Below are 25,320 nucleotides of genomic sequence, written 5' to 3'. Positions count from 1 at the left end.
TTGGCAACTTCCCCTTTCCTCAGAGGCGGCAACGGACCCAAGGCTGCCTAAGGAAATCACTACTGCAGGCAAGTACTGAGAGCTGCTGGAAGGAGAGGAAGCCACTGTTGGAGGCTAGGAAGCTGCTGGATAAAAGGAGAGCTGCTACTGCACCTGGAGGGAGGTAGAAAGAGAGATGCTGCTGGGAGGGGAAGAGGGAAAGGGATGGGAAGAGAGCTACTGTTGGATAGGGGGAAGGAGAGAAGGGAGATGGAAAAAAAGGAAGGAAACAGCTGGCAGGGAGATTAGAGGAGGGAAAGGGAAGAGACAGGAATGAGAAAGTAGAGAGAGATTGATGCTGGAAAGGGGGTCAGCAGAGAAATGAGAGAGGGATAAAGATGCTAGATCTGGTGTAGGAGAGATAAAAATGAAGAAAGCAGTGAAGCTGGAATGAATGATGTAAAAAGGAGAGAGGAGGCACAGGCTGGATGGAAAGGGGAGAGAGGCATAGAAAGAAGTCGGATACATATGGAAGGGGGAGAGGCCAGACAGTGGATGGAACGGGCAGACACTGGAAGGAAGAGTGGAAAGAAGATGAAAGCAGAGACCACAAAAGGTAGAAAAAAATCATTTTATTTCTATTTTGTCATTATAATATATCAGATTTGAAATATATATCCTGCTAGAGACATAACTGGGGACTGCAAAGCCTAACAGTATTCCTGTCATGTGTGATACAGTATTCTGTTAGCATGATATTTCTGTGTAGCATTCTGTAATAATTTGGCTTGTTCAGTTTTCTTGATAGTAGAGGGGATATATGTGAAAGGGAGGGGAGACAGGGGTTTTGTTGGTCTTTGCTCTGAATATTTATATTTATAAAATGACAATTGTACAGAATATTGTTTCTTTTTATACTTTAATAAAATACGTTCAATATAAAATCATAACTGAGGCTTGTTTAGATGGGATCAGATGGTTTGTGGGGACCAAGCTTGCGGAGATGGGGCAAAAATGTGTTTTTTTATTTCGGTCTTAGTAGTTTGCCGGTCCACAAAATAATTATTTTATTTCTGCCGGTCCACGGGTGTAAAAAGGTTGAAGAACACTGCCCTAGAGCACTTACAAATCTCTCTCATGCATATTCATTGTGGATATTGTCACACCCGTGCTCCTGAAATGCGCAGCGAGCCCACGGGAACGTGCTACTAAGGGACCCTTCAGGACTTTATTCTGGCAAGGTAACTGCTTAATAGGGCATGCAGGTAATGAGTTCTAGTCAGAAAAGGCAAAATAATCACTTTATTCCAGTCACTGGCCCAATAAACCAAAATACAGGCTTCAGCCTGGCAGTTGCATGAAAAACATACATTCCATGAAATCATACGAAAAAAACAAAACATCAAAATCAAAGTGCTCATGTTTGTCAGCAATGGTTGCAGTGTAGTCCCCTGCTTCTGGGCTTAGCAGTATAATATAACTTAGTCCTCTTCACCAGAGCAGACCCATTCTATGCTGGCAACGTTTTATCCCACAGTCCATTATTCAAAACACTGTCCTGGTCAAATGCAGGTATTATACATTCGTTTACCTCTGAAATGTTGTTACAGTAACCACACACAGCTGAGAGAGAGCAACGTAATTACCCAGCTTGGCAACAAGCCAAGAATCCATGCACACGTTTGTTAGACACAAACACTCCAATGCTTTCAGGTAAGATTTCAGAGTTCAGTTTTCAAGGAGAGGTACTAAACTATCTTCAAAACAAACATACAGTTTAACTAGAAGCTCAAAGACTGAAGGCAGCAAACAAAACTCTTATGCTTCACTGTATTTCCCTAGCTATTGGACAGGACTCGGTTCCTACCGGGCTTTCCTGAACATCCATGGCTTCTCCCTGATCTTACTCCCAAAGCTCAGAGGAAGAAGACAACTCCTCTGCATCAGTCATTAGCCAATCTGTATCACCAGCCAATGCTGGCAGGGAAGAGAGGAACTTGCTCTCCTCTCTTGATTGCCTCTCTCCTGGTTGCCTCTCTTCTGTTTGCCTCCTCCCTCTTCCTGTTCTGAAGAGACTCGCATTATCCTGTGGAGAGCCATTCCCCCTCAGACTGGATGGGGGAAGGGCTTTCCACATACTAGCCTGCCCTCTATGATTACAGGCAGGATTCTTTCTAGCCCTAGTTCTAACAGGCACAGGCTGCTCAAAAGGTAGCAAACCTCTAACAGTGGCAGGAACAGGTTTAAACTGGGTACAGCTTTTTTGCCTAGCCCTTTCCTGCCATGCCTCCTCTGACTCCATCTCACTATCTGAGCAGTAGTCAGCTAGCTCTGTAGATTGGCATACCACCTGATCAGCTCTCTTACATCTGGGCTCAGTGTGTTTCCTCTCTATTTCTGGGACAAAACCCGGGACAGATTCAGGTTTGTTAAAGACAAGACCCGAAATGGACTTGGGTTTGTCACAATATACTGAAAACCTGGCCTGCCAGTAGATCTCGAGGACCAGACTTGGGCAGTCCTGCTTTAGATGTACATTTGGATACAAAATAAATTGAACATTTAGGGCCTCTTTTACGAAGCCTTGTAGCGTGGGCCACTGCGCTAATGGCCCCGAAGCCCATAGAGATTTAAAGGGCTTCGGGGCTGTGGCCATGCGGCAGCTGCTAGCGCGGCTTTGTAAAAGAGGAGATTAGCATCTTTGACATAAGGGTCCTGTTACTAAAGTGCACCATCCGATTTAGCACACGCTAATCCAGGAGCAAGGAACTCCAGTCTTCGAGAGCCGTATTCCAGTCGGGTTTTCAATGAATATGCATTGAAAGCAGTGCATGCAAATAGATCTCATACATATTCTTTGGGGAAATCCTGAAAACCCGACTGGAATATGGCTCTCGAGGACTGGAGTTCCATACCCCTGCGCTAATCATTAGGGTACACTAAATGCTAAAGCTGTCCATTATATTCGTATGAGCATCTTAGCATTTAGCACATGCTAAATCAGTCAGCAAGTTTCAAGTTGAATTAATTTTAATATACCGACCATCAACTTGCACCTGGCTGGTTTACAATGCTAAAAATGAAAAGTTAAAATAAATTATTATAGGGGGAGGGGAAATGTGAACATTAAGTGGACAAATTACAGATATGAACATGAGCTTGAGGGTGAAGGGGGAGGGGAAAGTTAATAATTACATCATTAAAAACAAATTAAAAAAGGGAAGGGGGAGGATATAACAGCATGAATGGGGATCGCTTCTTAAAAGCGGTTCATATTTATTTTGCTAACTGTTGGAAAGAAATATTTAGTAAAAGGACCCCATAGGCCTCTTTGATCTCTCTTTAATTTAGATCCTTTTTTTTACCGTCTCTTCCTGTCTTTTTCCCTTTTCTTCTCTGCTGAAGTCATTGCATAGCTTAATAGCAGAACTCAGGCAACAGATGGAGAAAGTGGAGGTGGAACTGGCACTGTTCCAGGAAAAGAGGTCACAGTACGGGGACCAAGAGGTGACTGCATCATGCACTGAGGCTGCAAACCCTCAGCAAGAGTGCGCTCTGCATGGTGAATGCCAGTAACACATTCAAATGCCTCACAATTTGGGTCAGAAGAAATTTAGTATACAGCGGCATTTAACATGAGAGGCATTTAGAAATGGACTGTATTTCAGTATACTAATGGAGAATTTTCTTTTTCTGTTAGCACTCCCCCTCTCCCCCCGTGCATTTATCCAAGATTTTCCTGGTCACTTGCTTCGTAGTCAGCTGGTGAGTGCTGGTCTAGATCTAGACTATTAAGATTTATTTGTGCATTCAGTTCTCTGAGAGACTACCAACAGGAAGTGCTGGAATTAGAGAATGACATGGAGACACATTTTTCCCCATCCCCGTGGGAACTCATTTTCCCATCCCATCCCCGTGAGTTCTTTTCCTGTCCTTGCTCCATTCCTGCAAGCTCTATCCTCATCTGCACAAGCCTCAAACACTTTAAAATCATAAGCGTTCGAGGCTTCTGCAGTTAAGGCAGAACTTACAGGAATGGGACGGAGACAATGACAAAACTCACAGGGACGGGGAAAAATTTGGCCCCGTGTCATCCTCTAACTCCTAGTCCTATGCTGTCTGGAAGCCTTATTGCAAACTCTTGGCATTCTTTGAGAGAGCCAACTTCTTGTTTGCTTTTTAGTTTTTGTATTCCAGCACTTCCTGTTGGTAGTCTCTCAGAGAACTGAATACACAAATAAATCTTAATAATCAACACCTTTGTAGTCACAGATCACAGTAGAAATGTAGATAGTATACACTTCCAAAATAAATATAGCCCACCCTAGGAAGAATATATGGTAGAAAATTATCTACAAATGAGAGAACATTTTTGCAGGTGAACCTGTGATTATTGTTGGAGGACTTGAGAAGGATGACTTGTTGGAAAAGCCTTACCAAGCTGGTCCAGTTCCTAGTAAGTACTGCAAAAAATTATGCAGAGGACTCCAATTAAATTCCTCAGTCAGGGCTTTAGTTTCTTTGGCTTAGTTTTGGCTAGGATGCTATGACAACAGCATTCACTGCCTGCATGGAAGGAAAAAGGAGTTGTCATTGTAAGGCAGTCGCCTATTTGATCTGAGGACAAAGTAGTGTGGTTGCTTTTAGTCCATTTTAAAGGTATGTAACCCCCCTCCCCCCCACACACACTTCCTGACTTCCCCTGTTGTATATGTATCGGACTGAATGGTTTCTGTTTTTAAACAAAATGTAATATTAGGGAACCTAAGTAAACATAACACTTTTTAAATGCATTACTTTATTTAAGTAACCCATATCGTCCATGTGAAAACTGCCTACCTCCTTATTACTCAACTAATTGACCAAATTTAGTTGATAATTAGATTCAACTAATTGAGCACAGTTTGATTACAGTCAACTCTGTTAAATCTGAACCTCACTATACGAGGTATACTATACTATATAGTGAACTTTACCATGAGAGTGAAGTAGTCAAGGCAAAGGTTCTACAAAAATACTATGTTTTGGTGAAAGGAAATAACAGAAGAGAGAAAAAAGGGAAGATCCGGGAAATCCAGTAAGCCTCACTTCGGTGCTGGGCAAAATGGTAGAAATGATTATAAAAAATAAAATTGTGGAACACGTAGACAAATGTGATTTAATGAGATGGAGTCAGCATGGGTTTAGCCGAGGGAGATCTTGCCTCACAAATTTGCTTGACTTCTTTGAAGGTGTGAATAAACATGTGGATAAAGGTGAGCCGGTTGATATAGTGTATCTAGATTTTCAGAAAGCTTTTGATAAAGTTACTCATGAGAGGCTCCTGAGAAAATTAAAGTGTCATGGGATAGGTGGCAAAGTTCAGTTGTGGAATAGGAATTGGTTATCAGATTAGAAAACAGAGGATAGGGATAAAAGGTCATTTTTCTCAATGGAGTAGAGTAAACAGTGGAGTGTCACAGGGTTACAAACAGGGAGTGCCACAGGTTACAAAGCCATTTCTAAAGATCTGAGACTCCAGCAAACCATAGTGAAAGCCGTTAAGGCCAAAGATAGAAAACACGTCTAGCCTCAACTAAGATTTAGTGTACTTGACTCCACAATAAAAATGGGATTCGTGAGAGAACAGAAACTGCTGCTATCCAAGAGTAGCATTGTTGCTCTTCTCAGATTTGTAACATACACCTGGATGATCCCCAGGCCTTTTGGGATAATGCTCTTTGGGACAGGTCCCATTATATTCAATGTAGAGAAATGTAAAGTATTGCATGTAGGAAGCAGAAACCCGAGGGATGTTATTGAGTGAGAGTACCCAGGAAAGGGACTTGGGGATAAGTGTGGCAAAACAATGAAGCTGACGGCACAGTGCGCAGCAGCCGCTAAGAGAGCGAATAGAATGCTAGGTATAATCAAGAAGGGTATTACAACCAGAACGAAAGAAGTTATCCTGCCATTGTATCGGGCGATGGTGCATCCGCATCTGGAGTACTGCATCCAATATTGGGCGCCGTACCTTAAGAAGGATATGGCGATACTCGAGAGGGTTCAGAGGAAAGCGACGTGTTTGATAAAAGGTATGGAAAACCTTTCATACACTGAGAGACTGGAGAAACTGGGGCTCTTTTCCCTAGAGAAGAGGAGAATTAGAGGGGACATGATAGAGACTTACAAGATCATGAAGGGCATAGAGAAAGTAGAGAGGGACAGATTCTTCAAACTTTCGAAAACTACAAGAACGAGAGGGCATTCGGAAAAGTTGAAAGGGGACAGATTTAAAACCAATGCTAGGAAGTTTTTCTTCACTCAACGGGTGGTGGACACCTGGAATGCGCTTCCAGAGGACGTGATAGGACAGAGTACGGTATTAGGGTTCAAGAAGGGATTGGACAATTTTCTGAAGGAAAAGGGGATAGAGGGGTATAGATAGAGGAATACTACACAGGTCTTGGACCTGTTGGGCCGCCATGCGAGCGGACTGCTGGGCACGATGGACCTCTGGTCTGACCCAGCAGAGGCACTTCTTATGTTCTTATGTTCTTAAAGCAAATTCAGCATTCCACAGTAAGAACATCATACTAACAGTCAAACATGGTGGTAGGGAATGGTTTGCTGTTTCAGGGCCTGGAAAATTTGCTTTTCTGGCTTGGATCAGTGTCTTTACTGCATGACCCAATACCTTAAGAATATTCTTTACTGCATGACCCAATACCTTAAGAATATTCTTAAGGTATTGGCTGAATTCACAGTTCTTCAGAAATGGAAAGTCTAGATCTGAATGGCCGAGGAAAAACTGAATGTTTTGGATTGGCCGAATCAAAATCTTGATTTGAACCCAATAGAGATGCTGTGGTTTCTACTACGGTCCGGAGCACTAAATGCTCCAACGCTCATAGAAATTTTATGAGCATCAGAGCAGCATTGGAGCATTTAGCGCTCCAGACCGCGGTAGAAATCTATACCACGGCTTAGTAAAACCAAGTGTATAAGAAGTGTTTGGTTGCAACTATTGCTGCTAAAGGCGGTGCAATCAGTTATTACGTTTAGGAGGCTACTTCTTCACACGGGTGATATGAGTGTTGAATGACTTTACTGCTTAAATAAAGTAATTGTTTTTAAATAATGTGTTTACTCAGATTCCCTTTGTTTAATATTAAAATACAATAAAAAGTTTGAACAGTAAAAAAAAAATATATATATAATACAATAGAAAACATTTAGGAGGAGGTAAATACTAGTGCTGCCCGATTCAGGAAAAAAAATTTGATTCGATTCAGCCTACTGAATTGGTTTTTCGATTCGATTTTCCTGCCCAATTGGGTGTTTTTTTTTCAAACATCCTGGTGGGTTTATTTTATAACCTCTTCACCTCCTTTGCCTTCTCCTAACCACATAGTAACATAGTAGATGACGGCAGATAAAGACCCAAATGGTCCATCCAGTCTGCCCAACCTGATTCAATTTAAATTTTTTTTCTTCTTAGCTATTTCTTGGCAAGAATCCAAAGCTCTACCCGTTACTGTGCTTGGGTTCCAACTGCCGAAATCTCCATTAAAACCTACTCCAGCCCATCTACACTCTCCCAGCCATTGAAGCCCTCCCCAGCCCATCTTTCACCAAACAGCCATATTCAGACACAGACTATGCAAGTCTGCCCCGTCTGCAAGTCTGTTCAGTACTGGCCTTAGTTCAATTTTTAATATTATTTTCTGATTCTAGATTAGAGAGTTGTGCGGGGACAGAAATCCCACACCCAGGGCTTCCAGTCTCTCCTCATACGTCTTCTGGCGCAAGCCTCCTATCATTTTCATTGCCCTCCTCTGGACCGCTTCAAGTCTTCATACGTCCTTCACCAGATACAGTCTCCAAAACTAAACGCAATACTCCAAGTGGGGCCTTACCAATGACCTGTACAGGGACATCAACACCTTCTTCCTTCTACTGGCTTCGCCTCTCTTTATACAGCCCAGCATCCTGGCAGCAGCCACTGCCTTGTCACACTGTGTTTTCGCCTTTAGAGAGCGAGTGGGGGAGGGTCAGTTGGGAAGTGGCTTACCCGCTGGCCTCCCGCTGCTGTGCTGTGCTGTCCTGTCCTTCTTCCCCACTGGCCTCCCGTAATGAATTTTCCTAATTTCAGCATCCTGCAATAAGATCGCTGGCGCTAGCGATCTTTGCAAGCTGCTGAACTGCTTCGGAGCTCTCTTCTCTCTGCCGCGGTCCCGCCCCTTCTCTGACGTCACAAAAGGAAAGAGTCGAGGAAAGGCAGTTGCAATCCTCCCTAGTGAAAAGAAACAATAGGGAAGGGCAGGACAAGGCAGACTTACATATTTAGAAGCATCAGTTTGGTTCTGGGAAAAACCTGAGAGAAATGTTTTCAGGCTAGTTTTAATCTGGAAGGAAGGTTCTGTCCTAAAGGACAATGGGGGGCTGTTGAAAGGTCAGGACAATGATACTGAAATGGGTATGCCTGATGATACCAAGTCAAATATGTCGATGGAAGAGGACAGTAGGAAGATGATATTGGGGGGAACACAAGGTCTGTTGGGGGATATATGGGATTAGAAGATTAGAAAGAAAAGCAGGAATCCCAGAATCTAAGACCTGCAGGAAGGAAGTAGAGGGACCTGTGGATCTTGTGATCAGACAGCGAGGGAACCATCAGGTAAAGGGAGCTTGCTGGGAGGAGACTAAGGGGCATGAAGACACAGGGGGACTGGGTGGCACGAGGGCGAAAGCTGAGGGCAATATAGAGGTGCCACAAGGCGAGGGGGATCAAACAGAGGTTCAAGGGATGATAGCCCAGGAGGGGGCCGATAGGGCTAGAAAACCCAGAGGAAAAGCGGGGAAGTGGGGTGGCGGGAATATGGGGAAGCTGAAAGTTACGAGGGTACAGGCTGAGAGCAAAGCAGAAGCACAGGGAACGGGAGAACTGCCCGAAACTCAAGTGGAGGCGGCCCAGGTAAATGCAGAGGTGGAGCAAAAACGACGGGACCTGCGGTGCTTATACGCAAATGCAAGAAGCCTCATGGCCAAGATGGGTGAACTAGAAGTCGTGGCCAAGGGGGAGGACCTTGATATAATTGGAATTACAGAAACCTGGTGGACAGAGGAAAATCAATGGGATGTGGCGCTGCCGGGGTACAAGCTCTACAGGAGGAACAGGACCCACAAGAAGGGGGGGAGGCATAGCACTATATATAAAGGACTCTATCTACTCGGTCGGGATGGATATGGCGACAAAGGCAGAGGGGCTGGAATCACTATGGGTCAAATTGCCGAGAAACAAGGGTGCAGACATAAAACTGGGGCTGTACTATCGCCCACCTGGTACGCCAGAAGGAGTCGGACACGACTTGGAAACTGAACTGAGACAGGAATGCAGGACTGGAAGTGTAACAGTGATGGGGGACTTCAACTACCCGGGGATAGACTGGAGTACGGGTCACTCCAACTGCACTAGGGAAACAGGATTTGTAGAAACTGTGAGGGACTGCTTCATGGAGCAACTAGTCAAGGAATCGACGCGAGGGGGTGCTACTCTTGACCTCATCCTAAACGGATTAGGGGGGCCTGCAAGAGGGGTAGAAGTGGGAGGACCACTAGGCAACAGTGATCACAACGCGATCAGATTCACATTAGAAAGGGGGACACCCATAGTAAGCAGGACCGCAACAACTGCGCTCAACTTCAGGAAAGGGAACTATGTTGCTATGAGGGAAATGGTGAGGAGGAAGCTCAGAAACATCTTTAGGATGGAGACTGTAGGAAGCGCCTGGACCCTATTCAGGAATACCCTGCAGGAAGCACAAAGAATGTACGTCCCCAGTTTCAGGAAAGGCTGCAAGAACAAGCGGTCAAAGGACCCGGTTTGGATGTCAACTGAAGTAAAGAGGGCAATAAATGACAAAAAAGTATCCTTCCGGAGATGGAAAAAGGACCCAACGGAGGAAAATCACCAGGCGCACAGGAAATGCCAAAAGGAATGCCACCAAGAGGTTAGAAAAGCAAAAGGGGAATACGAGGAGGGGCTGGCCAGGGAGGCAAAAAACTTCAAGGCATTCTTCAGTTACGTAAAGGGGAAGCGACCAGCGAGAGAGGAAGTGGGGCCGTTGGATGATGGGGATAAGAAAGGAGTGATTAAGGAGGATAAAGAGGTAGCTGAGAGGTTGAACACGTTCTTCTCGTCGGTTTTCACGAGTGAAGACACATCTAATATACCGGACTCAGAGGAGCTCATGAGTGGGGAACAGGCCGAAAAATTGGAGCACATAGAGGTAAGTAAGGAGGATGTCCTCAAACAGATAGACAGGTTAAAATGCGGCAAATCACCGGGCCCGGACGGGATCCATCCAAGGGTTCTGAAGGAATTAAGACAAGAAATAGCGGGCACAATCCAGCATGTTTGCAACCTATCCTTGAAAACTGGAGAGGTACCAGAGGACTGGAAATTGGCAAATGTCACACCTATCTTCAAGAAGGGATCGAGGGGTGACCCCGGGAACTACAGGCCGGTGAGCCTGACTTCAATTATAGGGAAGATGGTGGAAGCTATGATCAAGGATGGCATTTGCGAACACATCGAGAGGAATGGCCTACTGAGAACTAGCCAGCACGGATTCTGTAAGGGAAGGTCGTGCCTAACGAACCTTCTGTACTTCTTTGAGGGAATAAGCAGTCGGGTGGACAATGGGGAACCCATAGACATCATTTACCTCGATTTTCAAAAGGCTTTCGACAAGGTGCCACATGAAAGGCTGCTTAGGAAGCTGTGGAACCACGGGGTGGGAGGGGATGTGCACAGATGGATCAAGCACTGGTTGTCGGGTAGACTGCAGAGGGTCGGAGTAAAGGGACAATATTCTGACTGGCGGGGAGTCACGAGCGGTGTGCCACAGGGATCGGTGCTGGGGCCGTTACTCTTCAACATATTTATCAATGACCTGGAAAAGGAGGCAAAGTGTGAGGTTATAAAATTTGCAGACGATACCAAACTGTGCGGCAGAGTTAGGTCCAGGGAAGAGTGTGAGGACCTGCAAAGGGACCTGGACAAGCTGGAAGACTGGGCAAACAAATGGCAAAAGCGCTTTAACGTGGAAAAATGCAAGGTCATGCATATAGGGAAAAAGAACCCATTGTTCAACTACAAATTGGGGGGGGGGCTTTGTTGGGAGATAGCAGACTTGAGAGAGACTTGGGTGTGCTGGTGGATGCATCACTGAAGCACAGTGCGCAGCAGCCTCAAAAAAAGCCAACAGGATGCTGGGCATCATAAAGAGGGGCATAACAACCAGGATGCGGGAAGTCATCATGCCATTGTATCGAGCGATGGTGCGTCCACATCTGGAATACTGCATTCAGTATTGGTCGCCGCACCTCAAGAAAGACATGGCGGTACTTGAGAGAGTCCAAAGGAGAGCAACGAAACTGGTAAAAGGGCTGGAACACTGCCCATACGCCTAGAGGTTGGATAGGCTGGGGCTCTTCTCTCTGGAAAAAAGGAGGCTCAGGGGAGATATGATAGAGACCTTCAAGATCATGAGGGGCATAGAGAGGGTGGATAGGGACAGATTCTTCAGACTGAGGGGGACAACAGGTACGAGGGGGCATTCGGAGAAACTGAAGGGAGATAGGTTCAAAACAAATGCAAGGAAGTTTTTCTTCACCCAAAGGGTCGTGGACACTTGGAATGCGCTACCGGAGGAAGTGATCAGGCAGAGTACGGTACAGGGATTCAAACAGGGATTGGACGGATTCCTGAGGGATAAAGGGATCGTGGGATACTGAGAGAGGTGCTGGGATGTAACACAAGTATAGAAAGCTAACCAGGTAATAAGTATAGAAAGCCAACCAGGTCGTGCATGGGCAAGACGGAAGGGTGAGGACTTTGATGGGAAGATAGGACTTTAATGAGAAACCAAGGTGGCAAGGGGCCCCTTCTGGTGATTCAGACAGGTCGTGACCTGTTTGGGCCGCCGCGGGAGCGGACTGCTGGGCAGGATGGACCTATGGTCTGACCCGGCGGAGGCACTGCTTATGTTCTTATGTTCTTAAGTATTTTGTTAAGCCTCAGGCAGCCAGCAATGAGATATAGCTTAACAGATGTTTATTTTTTTGTAAGTTGCAATCATCTGATCTGGGTGAGGGACAAAGCATGATAACAGAGAGTTAAAATAATTTATCTTAGAAAAATCAAGAGTAAGAAACAGAATCCTAGAATGAGGAAGCTCGAACATCAGGTGGATAGAGTGTATTTGTTTAAGGATAAAAAAGCTCTTGCTAACTATGGTGGACACGGGGGTCTGAAAGGAAAGTGGGCTGTCGAGTATAACCCTGCTAACTTTTACCAAATCCTTCAAGGGGAGGGCAACTCAATGAATGCAAGGTGGGAGAAAGAAGGCAGAGGGGACTGAACTGGAAATATACCGTATTTTCACGGATATAACGCGCGCGTTATACGTGATTTTACGTACCGCGCATACCCCTCGCGCGTTATATGCCTGAGCGCGGTATACAAAAGTTTTTAAACATAGTTCCCACCCCGCCCGACGCCCGATTCACCCCCCCAGCAGGACCGCTCGCACCCCCACCCCGAACGACCGCTCGCACGCGCTCCCACCCGCACCCGCATCCACGATCGGAGCAAGAGGGAGCCCAAGCCCTCTTGCCCGGCCGACTCCCCGACGTCCGATACATCCCCCCCCCGGCAGGACCACTCGCACCCTCACCCCGAAGGACCGCCGACTCCCCAACAATATCGGGCCAGGAGGGAGCCCAAACCCTCCTGGCCACGGCGACCCCCTAACCCCACCCCGCACTACATTACGGGCAGGAGGGATCCCAGGCCCTCCTGCCCTCGACGCAAACCCCCCTCCCTCCAACGACCGCCCCCCCCCCAAGAACCTCCGCCCGTCCCCCAGCCGACCCGCGACCCCCCTGGCCGACCCCCACGACACCCCCACCCGCCTTCCCCGTACCTTTGTGTAGTTGGGCCAGAAGGGAGCCCAAACCCTCCTGGCCACGGCGACCCCCTAACCCCACCCCGCACTACATTACGGGCAGGAGGGATCCCAGGCCCTCCTGCCCTCGACGCAAACCCCCCTCCCCCCCAGCCGACCCGCGACCCCCCTGGCCGACCCCCCCACCCCCCTTCCCCGTACCTTTGGAAGTTGGCCGGACAGACGGGAGCCAAACCCGCCTGTCCGGCAGGCAGCCAACGAAGGAATGAGGCCGGATTGGCCCATCCGTCCTAAAGCTCCGCCTACTGGTGGGGCCTAAGGCGCGTGGGCCAATCAGAATAGGCCCTGGAGCCTTAGGTCCCACCTGGGGGCGCGGCCTGAGGCACATGGGCCAAACCCGACCATGTGTCTCAGGCCGCGCCCCCAGGTGGGACCTAAGGCTCCAGGGCCTATTCTGATTGGCCCACGCGCCTTAGGCCCCACCAGTAGGCGGAGCTTTAGGACGGATGGGCCAATCCGGCCTCATTCCTTCGTTGGCTGCCTGCCGGACAGGCGGGTTTGGCTCCCGTCTGTCCGGCCAACTTCCAAAGGTACGGGGAAGGGGGGTGGGGGGGTCGTGGGGGTCGGCCAGGGGGGTTGCGGGTCGGCTGGGGGGGAGGGGGGTTTGCGTCGAGGGCAGGAGGGCCTGGGATCCCTCCTGCCCGTAATGTAGGGCGGGGTGGGGTTAGGGGGTCGCCGTGGCCAGGAGGGTTTGGGCTCCCTTCTGGCCCAACTACACAAAGGTACGGGGAAGGCGGGTGGGGGTGTCGTGGGGGTCGGCCAGGGGGGTCGCGGGTTGGCTGGGGGATGGGCGGAGGTTCTTGGGGGGGGGGCGGTCGTTGGAGGGAGGGGGGTTTGCGTCGAGGGCAGGAGGGCCTGGGATCCCTCCTGCCTGTAATGTAGTGCGGGGTGGGGTTAGGGGGTCGCCGTGGCCAGGAGGGTTTGGGCTCCCTCCTGGCCCGATATTGTTGGGGAGTCGGCGGTCCTTCGGGGTGAGGGTGCGAGTGGTCCTGCCGGGGGGGGGGATGTATCGGACGTCGGGGGGGGGGCATCAGGCTTTCAGGATGGGGACAGACCTTCAAGGCGGGACAGGACTTCAAGGGAGGACAGTGCACGGAAGTCAGGGGGGGTGAACGGAGAGTCGGGACAGCGCACGGAAAGTCAGGGCGGGCGAAAGGAGAGTCGGGCAGCATGCGCGTTATATGCCTGAGCGCGGTATAGAAAAGTTTTTGTACATATCATCGTGATTTCTGCGCGCTATACCCCTGTGCGCGTTTTACAATGGTGCGCGTTATATCCGCGAAAATACGGTAATTACCTCTGATTTCGATGATTTAAGCTTCATGTGGTTCAGTACTAACCAATTGGTTATTGTATCTAAGGGAAATGAATAAAAATTCAAAGGGTCAAGGATTTGTATATTTGCATACATAAAACAAGGAAGTTGCAGTGATTTGAGCAAAGCAAGTAGGGGGAGAGAGAGAGATTACAAAGAATGAGACTGAGGATATAATCTTGGGGAGCTCCTGAGATGTGCAGTTTGGTACCAAGGAAGGGTAGGGGGAGTGAACCTGAAAAGATCTGTCATACAGGAATGATTGCAGCCTAAAAAGGGCAACTCCACAAATACAGATCTACTAAAGGAAAGAATGGTTCACTTTTTTGGAAGTGGCAGAAAGATTTAATGAAATAAGGAGTATCTCTACTGCTGTTGAAAATGAGCTTAATACTACAAGTTTATTTAAAATTTACTATACCGCCTACTCGAGACTTCTAGGCGGTGTACAAACATGACATAATAATATACCAGTAAAAGTATAATTTAATCTAAAACAGACCAAGGGGAAAGCACAATTCAAGGACAAAGACGAACAGGAACAAGAGGAAAGAAAGGGTAGGAACTCCAATTATTAGAGAGAAAAGGAGACACTTAAAGGTAAAAACATAAGGTTGGGGAAGTAATATTAAAAGATTTTTCTAAAAACTAAGTTGTCCTTAAAAGGACAGTTTAGGTTTACTGTTGCATATGACAATCTGTTCATATTTAAGAGAATAGTGGATGATGTGCATGACTGGACTTCAACTACAGTGAATGGAAATCTTGTGATTTGCTACTAATACATGATTATTTTGTGTGTTTTTTTTTTTTATATGAACACATTGCATTTTAATCTATATATAATCTAGGAGCTCACAAACAACTTTAAGGGGCCTAATACTAAATTGCATTAGCTGTCGATGCATATTCATGTCTGCATTAATAGTTAACACGCAACAGCATGGAGAATGATTGGGGAGTTAATGTGGCAGATAACACAGCACATTTTTTGCATCACATTATCCGCAAAACAGTTAAAGTGCAGTAAAGAGCTTTACTCTGTATCTGTATGGCATGCCCTGAAGCAGAGATTTTACAGTTTGAGCTAAGCATCGCTGCTGTTCTGCGTGTCTCTCACAATCCTGTCCTAATCTCAATTCCTTCCCTCCCATAGCTTTAACTTAATTTAGCTCTATGTTTTTCTCACTCCTATTTTCCCTTGACAAGTATACCTTGCTTTTGCAATCTGTGCCTTCTCCTGTGACAATCTCTCTTATAAGTCCCCTTTGATTATGTAAATTGCGTAAACAGATTTTAAATCTTCAGGATATCAAATAACAATGAAATGTGCAAGTAACTGCATGCTAATCATCTCTGACTCTGACTTCTACTGATATAGTCTGAAAAATTTTTTTGTTCTGGATCAAAAGTACTGCTATATGTGTGTTTGAAAAAATTATATCTATACATACATACATACATACATGTAAATTATAATATATATGGTAAATTTATCATTTAATTCTTTTATTTTGAAACGGGAGTCGATTGGTATACATTTTTACTAACTCTGACTGCACCCAAGGTTACTTCTGAACCTGAATCCTTCGCTATGGTGTTAATTGCAATAATTACTGCGCATGAAATAATTGGGGTACTTATCCATTTTTATAGAGGTCCCTAAGGCCCTGATTCTACAAAGTGTGTCCCGATTTTAGGTAGCTGTAGGCGTCCTACAGCTGTCTAATCAGCCAATCGGGATGCACATTTTTTTAAAAAATGCTCTCCAGGCAGGCCGCCTATATTGAAGGCGCCTCCGGGAGCCTAGGGAGGCCCGCAAGACGCCTAAGCTCGCCTGCGGGCCTTAGGTGAACCTAGGCGGCCCTACGCGTCTCCCTAGTAGAGGAAGAGACGCTTAAAATGTAGGCCAGCAAAATGCTGGTCTACATTGTAAGTAGACGCGGCCGCTATACTTATGGCAGCAAGGGATCTCCCTGCTGCCATAAGTATAGCGGCCGCCTGTCCCATCGCCAGCAGGAGGATGCCCAATCCTCCTCCCGGAACCCCCTTGGAACCCCCCTCCCCCAAACTGGTAATCGCCGGCAGGAGGATGCCCAATCCTCCTGCCGGAACCCCCCTGGAGCCCCCCTCTCCCCCAAACTGATAATCGCCGGCAGGAGGATGCCCAATCCTCCTGCCGGAAAGCCCGACGACCCCCCTAACTAACCTCCCTCCCCCAACTAACCTTTAAATGTTGGTCGGCTGGACGGGTCTTGCTGCCTTCCAGACGACAGGCCCGCCTCATGGAAATGAGACGGGCTCGCCCCTTCCCGGCCCATCCCCGCTAAATCTAAGGCCTGATTGGCCCAGGCTCTAGAAGCCTGGACCAATCAGGCCTTAGGCATAGCGGGCCGCCCATCCCCACTAATCCTAAGGCCTGATTGGTCCAGGTGCCTAGGTGTATAGGTTTGCAGTATAGTTGCGTTTTATCTGGAAAATGTACCTGCAGAGAAAAACCGGTCCAGATTTTTCTTAGGCTAGCAATCAAAACAAAACCAGTGAAGTTTTCCACCCATGTGGACTGTTCAGTTATTGCCACCTCTATTCCTATGGTTTTATTTTAAAAGGAATTTTTCTAGGGGCAGTGGAACACTTTTTGCCAAAGAAAGAAGCTACATTGGGCAAAATATTAGTGGCGCCATAACCACAGTTTCCCACCCCATTCTGCTGTCTGTGTTTACTGAACTGGTGTGCTAGGCACTAGGGCCCGGATTCTCGTCAGGACGCCGAAAGTTAGGTGGCAGTAGGTGTCATACCGCCACTTAAATTATTTTAATTGGCGCCAAACGATGCGGTAATTGACCGCGTCATTTAAAACCAATTTAAAAATACTTACCCAAAAAAAAGGTGCCGCTACAAGGCTCCAGGATCGATGCCTAGGTCCCTAGTGGCGCATGGTGATGCTGAAGCTTGGAAAGTGAATGTGGTTAGGGACGGTGCCGCACTTTGACATCACTATACACCACTGGCCATGATTCGGACAGGACCCTAGGTGCCGGAAATGTAGGCCTGTGAAACCTAGGCCCTACATTTCCAATGTCTAGAGCCCCGTCAAGCCACGATTCTGGAAGTCACGCCTATCAGTGATTGACCCGTGGCAGGCACCCATTTTGTAAGCGCATGTCACAGCAGGAGCCGCTTCCAGAATCGGCCCCCAGGTGAAATGCTGCAGCCCAGCTTCATATAACTTTTAGCAACATGAGTAACATCCATTTATTGCTTTGTGTGATTGTTGCCATCATTTTTGTATCTCATGAAGACAAACAAGACTGTGGGGTGGTCTTAACTCCCACAACAATGGACCTTGGTACCACAGAAACCAAAGTATCCACAACCACAGCAAATGTGGAACCAATTCCTGAACTTCCAAGAGTTAAAAATGGAGTAGTTTATTTAAACAAAGTTTATATATGGAAAAATAGCTTGTTCAACTATTCATATAACATGCAACTATGTATGAACAAACTGGTAGCAGCTGGCTTTTATACCAAGACATTAAACACCCAAGACACTACTTGTACTTATTTAGTGTCCTTGCTGAGGTGACGTGTTCATCATCGGTCTTGTCAATTTTTTAATGCAGACTATACTCTAATGCAGTGGTCTCAAACTCAAACCGTTTGAAGGGCCACATTATGGATTTGTAGGTACTTGGAGGGCCTCAGAAAAAATAGTTAATGTCTTATTAAAGAAATGACAATTTATAGTTTATAAATCTTTCCTTAATAATAATATTGTAATTTATAACTAAAGAGACATATGACCAAGAAACTGTTTTATTTTACTTTTGTGATTATGATAAACATACCGAGGGCCTCAAAATAGTACCTGGCGGGCTGCATGTGGCTCCCGGGCCGCGTGTTTGAGACCACTGCTCTAATGCATCTATGTGGTGCTAAAAATAATTTAAGGAAGAGCACTTAACTTAAAGCCCGACGGCTACCCAGCCATTTCACTGGCATGTTTCCTCAGGGGCAGTTGCTCTTCACTTCAGTATTATTTTTTTAACTCTGATAAATGGGCTCTTCCTGCACCACTTATGTTCCGGTGCAGGGAGAGCCCATTTATCAGAGTTAAAAAATAAAACTGAAGTAAAGAGCAACTGCCCCTGAATAAACATGCCAGTGAAACGGCTGGGTAGCCGTCGGGCTTTAAGTTAAGTGCTCTTCCTTAAATTATTTTTAGCACCACATAGATGCATTAGAGTATAGTCTGCATTAAAAAACTGACAAGACCGATGATGAACACGTCACCCCAACAAGGATATGAAATAAGTACAAGTAATGTCTTGGGTAGTTTAAAACAATTACAGATACAAGATTTACAGTGTATAAAAGCCAAACACATTACAAAGAAACATGGCCCGTGTAGGGTCGGGTCATCAGATTACAGCCAGTGACTTTATTTCTCTGTAAGGTGTTTGGCTTTTATATACTATAAATCTTGTATTTGTAATTGTTTTAAATAAACTACACCATTTTTAACTCTTGGAAGTTCAGGATTTGGGGTTGTGCATCATTTTTGTATACCAGTAGGAGAATAAATCCTGATTTCTGCCCACCACCTTTCTCTTTAATGATTTCCTGTTATAAACTACATACCTCAGGACATGCTAAGTTGTATTTCTTGATATAGTTTTGGGCGTTACATGATCTTTATTTCCTTATCCTTACTGGTTTCTCTGTGCTTCATTTTTTTTTATTTTTTTTTAAACAGGGACTGATACAGGACATTAAAGAACTGAGGTTAAAGGTATCGGAAATTGAAAGTGAAAAGGCTCAGTATGAGAAGAAACTTAAATCCACCAAGGTAAGACCTGGTGATAAATACCATGCCTACATTTCTCAGGTGTGTTCTGTTAACTAGTGTAGATGGTTGTAAAGCTGGCATGCCTCTTTTACTTTACTTAATTTTCAAACTTGATATATCGCTGATACTGGCAAACAGATTGCAGAGGTTTACAAACAAAATCAACCATAAAATCAGAGCGGAAAGACCAACCACACAAGCAAACTAAGACTTGCAAAGAATAAGTAAACAGGCACTGGGCTACAACGATCACCGCCACAAATCAAAAGCAACCACTGAATATGAGTCAAAAATTTTATACTGCAATCTAAGCCATTATGAATTCTGAAGACCTTTTTCTCCATGCAAGCTTTATGTTTTTGAAATAAATGACAAAATGTGATTTTCGGATATTTTTTTAGCATGCCTAAAACAGTTTTTTTCCTACAAAGAGGAATTTGTGGCTTAGGAGAAAACAATTGAGGATTGCAATCAGTAATTAACCTCACAAGCCAACTTTCCCCTCACACACTGCAAAATGTTATATATTTTGGTCTCTTTGCTTGCTGTTTTTAATGTGTACGATCTCAGGGTGAATAAAAACCAAGCATGGCTGCTTGTGTACATATTTCAAAATATTACGGATTAATATGTTTTCCTAAGAGTAGAAGTACATTAAGACATCGCTTTGCAATCCTTTCCCAGGTAAACACCTTGTCAGTCAGGTCTTCGGGATCACAGCAAGGGATAGGCATTAGAGAATGGCACGGTGGCTGTAGCCGTGGGTAACCCTCCAAAATGGTGGGAGAAAAAGTCATCATCGCCGCAGGTACGGGGACAAGGCCATTCACCGCCTTGTCTCTGCAGTTATGGGAGTGAACTTGCGCAGTCACTGATTGGGCATCTTCCTCTCTCCCTCCCTTCCTTCCCCTCACCTTACGTGGCGATTTTCTGGTTTTCTTTCATCTCCCAGCTGCCCAAACTGCCGAAACATCTCCTCTGATGCAACTGGAAACAGGAAGTTGCGTCAGAGGAGAAGTTTTGGAAGCCAGATGCATCTTGATAAAAGCCAGGTAAGACAGCTGGGAGAGAAAAAACCCCAAAACAAAACAGAAAATTGCCACGGTATGGTGAGGGGAAAGGAGGGAGGGAGAGGCCTGGACAGCGACGATTGGGAGGGGGGGAGATTGCTGGACAGTGCACGCGCACAGAAGGAAAGTGGAGGGGAGTAAGAGGAAGGGAAGAGAGAGTGGGCTGAAGACGCTGAAGGGAAATGGGGAAGAAAAGTGGGGAGTAGCCGCTGAAAGGAAATGGGCAAGAGAAGTGGAAAGTGGGGAGAAGACGCTGAAGGGAAATGGGCAAGAGAAGTGGGGAGAAGACGCTGAAGGGAAATGGGCAAGAGAAGTGGGGAGAAGACGCTGAGGGGAAATCGGCAAGAGGAGTGGGGGGAAGATGTTGAAGGGAAATGGGGAAGAGAAGTGGAGAGTGGGGAGAAGACACTGAAGGGAAATGGGGAAGAGAGAGATGCCAGACTGTGGGGGGAGTGGAGGGAAGAAGATGGGTGCCAGACCAATGGGGGAAGGGATAGATACAGTAACAGAGCATATGGAAGAGGCAGAGAGAAGGCAGACAATGTATAGAAGGAATAGAATGAAGAGAAGATGAGGAAAGCAGAAACCAGACAACAAGGGTAGAAAAAAAATGTCTTTCTTTTCTTTTCTTTTCTTTTTTGTTTTTTGCTTTAGGATAAAGTAGTGCATTAGTTGTTGATAAACATTTATAAACAAAGCCCTGCCAGCTGAACATCTCTTTCTCTAGTTCAGCAGCCAGAAGTTTGATTTATAAAATGAAAATTGTACAGAATATTGTTATTTTTATACTTTAATAAAATAAGTTCAGTATAAAACTATTTGAGGCTTGTGTGGATGGGATCAGATGGTTTGCGGAGACGGGGACAAATTTATGGCCCGTGTCATTCTCTAATAGGCATGTGAGAGATTTGCAAGTAATAGGTCTCTGCAAATGTGCTATATGCAAATTTATCTCATGTATTTGCTGTGGTAATCCTTAAAACCCAACTAGCTAGGCACATCTCCAGGACAAGTATGCAATGCGCTGAGTTAAGGACAAGATCCTGAGAAGGTGATATGAAAGGGTAATCCAAAAAGGTACCTTTACTGAAGTTGAATTTATTTGATATACTACCAATATAAAAGCAAGGTTAAAATCTAAGTGGTTTACAATAATAAAATATAGGAAGGGAAAAATTAATAAATGAGTAAAGACAAAATGGATTACACCAGAAACGCAAGGAAAAAAAGAACAAAAAAAATTTACAATAAAATAGGGACAAGGAAAATGGGGGAAGGGGAAAAAACAAGGAATCATGATAAAAAGTTCTTATTTAATATATATACTCTTGTAATGGTTTAAAAAAATAAAAGATAAATCCAAGAACAATAAGCCTGCGAGAAATAAAATGCCTTTTAATTGAGCTTTGAATGTCAAAATTGATTGTTCTGTATGAAGATAGAGGAAGAGAGTTCCAAAGAGTAGGGGCCATGGCTTAAAAAGAAGTTTCTATGAACATCAAGAAATAGCTGCCTGAAAGAAGGCAGCAAATGTTAATGTAATGAGCGGAGAGTTCTCTATGAGGAATATCGGACTAAGAAACTAAATAAGAAAGAAGGAAGACCGCTAAGACAGAATCTGAAAAGAGAGAATGGATTGTCAGAAGGAATGAGTTGGTTTAAACTAAGATTACAGTGTGTTTTTCTAAATGCATGTCTTCCTTGTAAATACAATGCTCTTTATTTAGCCTTGTCTCTTTCTATCTTTAGTTTTCTTTCACTCCTCTTTCTGTTGCCAGTCTCTAATGGCCAAACTTTCTAGCATGAAAATCAAAGTGGGTCAGATGCAGTACGAAAAGCAGCGGATGGAACAAAAGTGCCAGGCACTCAAGGTGTGGTACGGTCCGAGCGTTGTAGGTCTGCTTTGCATCTGATTGTGTCACTGCCTTGTGGTTTGTCTGTATATTGTTGCCATGCAGTTTGTACTGTGTGTAATGGTTTCTGTTAACCCACCTTGTGCCCTTTGCATTATATCCATAACCCCTTGTAGAATTAGAAACTGGGAAATTAGTTTAATGTTGATAAAATACTGCATATCCTACCATACTATGATTTATCACTCTGCACCCCAACACACTCCATACATAAATTTTTAGCTACACAAAATCCTACTACTTGTACACACAAAAAAGGGTTGAATCTTGTATGGTGCCAACATGTCATCAGCACTTGAATTGATGCTTATATTGGTAAAGTATCATGGATTTGATATACTGCCTTTCTCTACTTTGCATATATGACTATCTCGGGTGGGGGGGAGGGAAGGTGACTAAAGCCTCTAGAAACAAAAAAAAAAAAAAAAGAGGTTTTAATAAATTGTTAGAGCAAACAATATGTACTGAAACAATCCAAGCACCATTCTTTTTGTAAAATAATAATAATAAAAAGTTACAGAAGGTGAATGAAGCATTCAGACTGCTTTGGACCCATCACATGAAAAATTGGCCATTCTCAACATTTTAGATCTGCTACTTTAATCACCTTTTCCCAGAGATGGTCAGGTACTTTCTCTGCCCCTAGGGGGCTCACAATCTAAGTTGCAGCTAATGAAATCAACACTTCCATAAGTAACATAATTAATTTATGCAAGAATAACAGAAGCTCAATATAGTTGTTTTGGATAAGTGACACATTTCAGAGAATAGTGTCAAATGAACCTTTTTCTGATTGGTCCTAGATAGCATCACAGAGGTTTTTTTTCTTTTAATATGTTACCCCTTGAACAAATACAGTATGGGACAATTTTGCAGAGGTGACTGGTCTGAAAGTTTAAGATTATAATGAGAAGCTATGGGATTTAGATCTGTCTTCCCTGGCTCTCAGCTTCCCTGACTCCTCCGCTTATAACAGTGGTTCTCAACCCTGACCCCCAGCCAGTCAGGTTTTCAAGATATCCCTAATGAATATGCATAAGACATATTTGCATGCCTGTCTCCTCCATTATATGCAAATCTCTCTCATGCATATTCATTAGGGATATCTTGAAAACCCGACTGGCTGGGGGTCCCCTAGGACAGGGTTGAGAACCACTGGCTTATAAGAAATTCAAAGGAATCATTGTTGACATGGCTGAGAAGTATTAATGTTCTTGTTCTACAAATTCTGCCCAGTTTCCAGCCTGTTAGTAATCATTGATACATCCAAGTTTTTTTCTTAAATCCCTTTCATGGTTTATTATATGAAACTTTTAGGACGGTTGATTATTTGCAGTTTGTTAACAAAAATGATTTATCCAAAAGCAAAACAAGAAAAACCGACGGGGCCTGCCATGAAAATACAAAATCAAAACAAAACAGGACAATGTACAGGGTGCAGGAATTTATTTGACATGCAAAAATCTTAAAAACATGTACAACACATATAAAACAAGTACTTGTTTTATACATTATACATGTTTTTAAGATTTTTGCACGTCAAATAAATTCCTGCATCCTGTACATTGTCCTGCAATTTTGTTTTGGTTAACAAAATGATTTATACCATTGTATTTATAGACTGCATTACCAAAAAGTTCTACGCAGTTTACAAAAGATTCTAAACATTAAACATAATCGTATATTTGAATGAGTTAGCTAGTCAGGTATTTGGCGAAAAGATAGGTTTTTGGCTCTTTTCTAACATGTCTGTAAGAAACAGCTGTGAGCAACAATGATCGAAATTCTTTTTCATGAGAAGCTGCCTGATATGCTAAAGAGAGATTTAGGAATTTCTTGCTTTTACAACCTTTTACAGAATGGAAATTAAACAGAGCATGAGTTTTTCTAAAGCATCATAAGAACATAAGAATTTGTCGCTACTGGGTCAGACCAGTGGTCCATCGTGCCCAGCAGTTCGCTCATGCGGCGGCCCCTAGGTCAAAGACCAGTGCCCTAACCGAGACCAGCCCTACCTGCATATGTTCCAGTTCAGCAGGATCTTGTCTAACTTTGTCTTGAATCCCTGGAGGGTGTTTTCCCCTATAACAGCTTCTGGAAGAGCATTCCACTTTTCCACCACTCTCTGGGTGAAGAAGAACTTCCTTATGTTTGTACGGAATCTATCCCCTTTTAACTTTAGAGAGTGCCCTCTCGTTCTCTCTACCTATCTTTATCTAAGTCTATTCCCTTCATTATCTTGAATGTTTCGATCATGAACCCTCTCAGTCTCCTCTTTTCAAGGGAGAAGAGGCCCAGTTTCTCTAATCTCTCACTGTATGGCAACTCCTCCAGCCTCTTAACCATTTTAGTCACTCATCTATGGACCCTTTCGAGTAGTACAATGTCCTTCATGTACGACGACCAGTGCTAGACGCAGTATTCCACAATATAATGATTTTCTTGAACCCATGCTTTACTGGACCCAACTCATTCTGGGTTCCATCTAGGGGTTTTAGCACAGAGAGTTTGGATTGTAATTTGACTTGTCTGAATGCGTGGCGCTATTGGTTTTCCTGGATTTCTCTTCATCATTTCATATAGCACAACTTGCACTACTTCAGGACATGCGTAATAGTAAGGTAGGCTCCTTCAGGACAGCGTTTCAATTTTCCCTCTTGCCAGTACAATTTAGAATCTTGATTCAGCCAGTAGAACCAGTCCATTGAATGATTCACGTGTGAAGTGTTCAGCTTTTAGGTCAGTGCTTCTCTGAAGTTAGCCTGTAGACGTAGCTGAATTGATTGAAACAGAACCCAGCAAACTGTGTGAGTTGAATCCTTTTGTCGTGGGTAGTGCAAATTAAATTCATTTATCTACATCTGAAATTAGCCAACTCCTTAGCTTTGGAGGCACAGCTGCTAATAGCGAGAAATCCACATTAACTATTAATGCAGCAATTAACATGTCTTATGTGCTATTGGTGATTATGTCCCAGTTGGGCTACATTCTGGAATTCCTACTACTTCTACTACTAATCATTTCTATAGCACTGCTAGAGGTACACATTAAACAAGTAAGAGATAATCCTTGCTCAATAGAGCTTACAATCTAATTAAAGCAGGCAAATAGGGGTTAGGGAATTTCTCACAGAGAGAATGATAAAACAGACATGAGTACTGTACAAGTGAGTGGGAGTT

The 25,320-nt window shown here is 44.6% G+C and overlaps 1 protein-coding gene across 26 annotated transcripts in view; it reads left to right on the top strand.

Annotated features, from left to right (window-relative positions):
* PPFIBP1 (PPFIA binding protein 1) overlaps nucleotides 1–25,320 on the top strand; it is a 324,575-nt gene that overhangs the window by 177,014 nt on the left and 122,241 nt on the right. For 17 of the 26 annotated variants that reach the window (XM_033952602.1, XM_033952606.1, XM_033952600.1 and 14 more), the window contains 3 exons: nucleotides 3,385–3,486; nucleotides 19,066–19,158; nucleotides 22,007–22,099. In XM_033952602.1, coding sequence (XP_033808493.1) covers nucleotides 3,385–3,486; nucleotides 19,066–19,158; nucleotides 22,007–22,099 — 288 coding nt within the window. The remainder of the gene's footprint in view (nucleotides 1–3,384; nucleotides 3,487–19,065; nucleotides 19,159–22,006; nucleotides 22,100–25,320) is intronic. The other 9 variants (XM_033952614.1, XM_033952610.1, XM_033952613.1 and 6 more) reach the window with 3 other exon arrangements.

This window comes from Geotrypetes seraphini, chromosome 7, assembly GCF_902459505.1.
Source record: "Geotrypetes seraphini chromosome 7, aGeoSer1.1, whole genome shotgun sequence".
Taxonomy (NCBI): domain Eukaryota; kingdom Metazoa; phylum Chordata; class Amphibia; order Gymnophiona; family Dermophiidae; genus Geotrypetes; species Geotrypetes seraphini.
The sequence above is the reverse complement of the archived record's forward strand: the minus strand, read 5'-3'. Positions and strand labels throughout refer to the sequence as shown.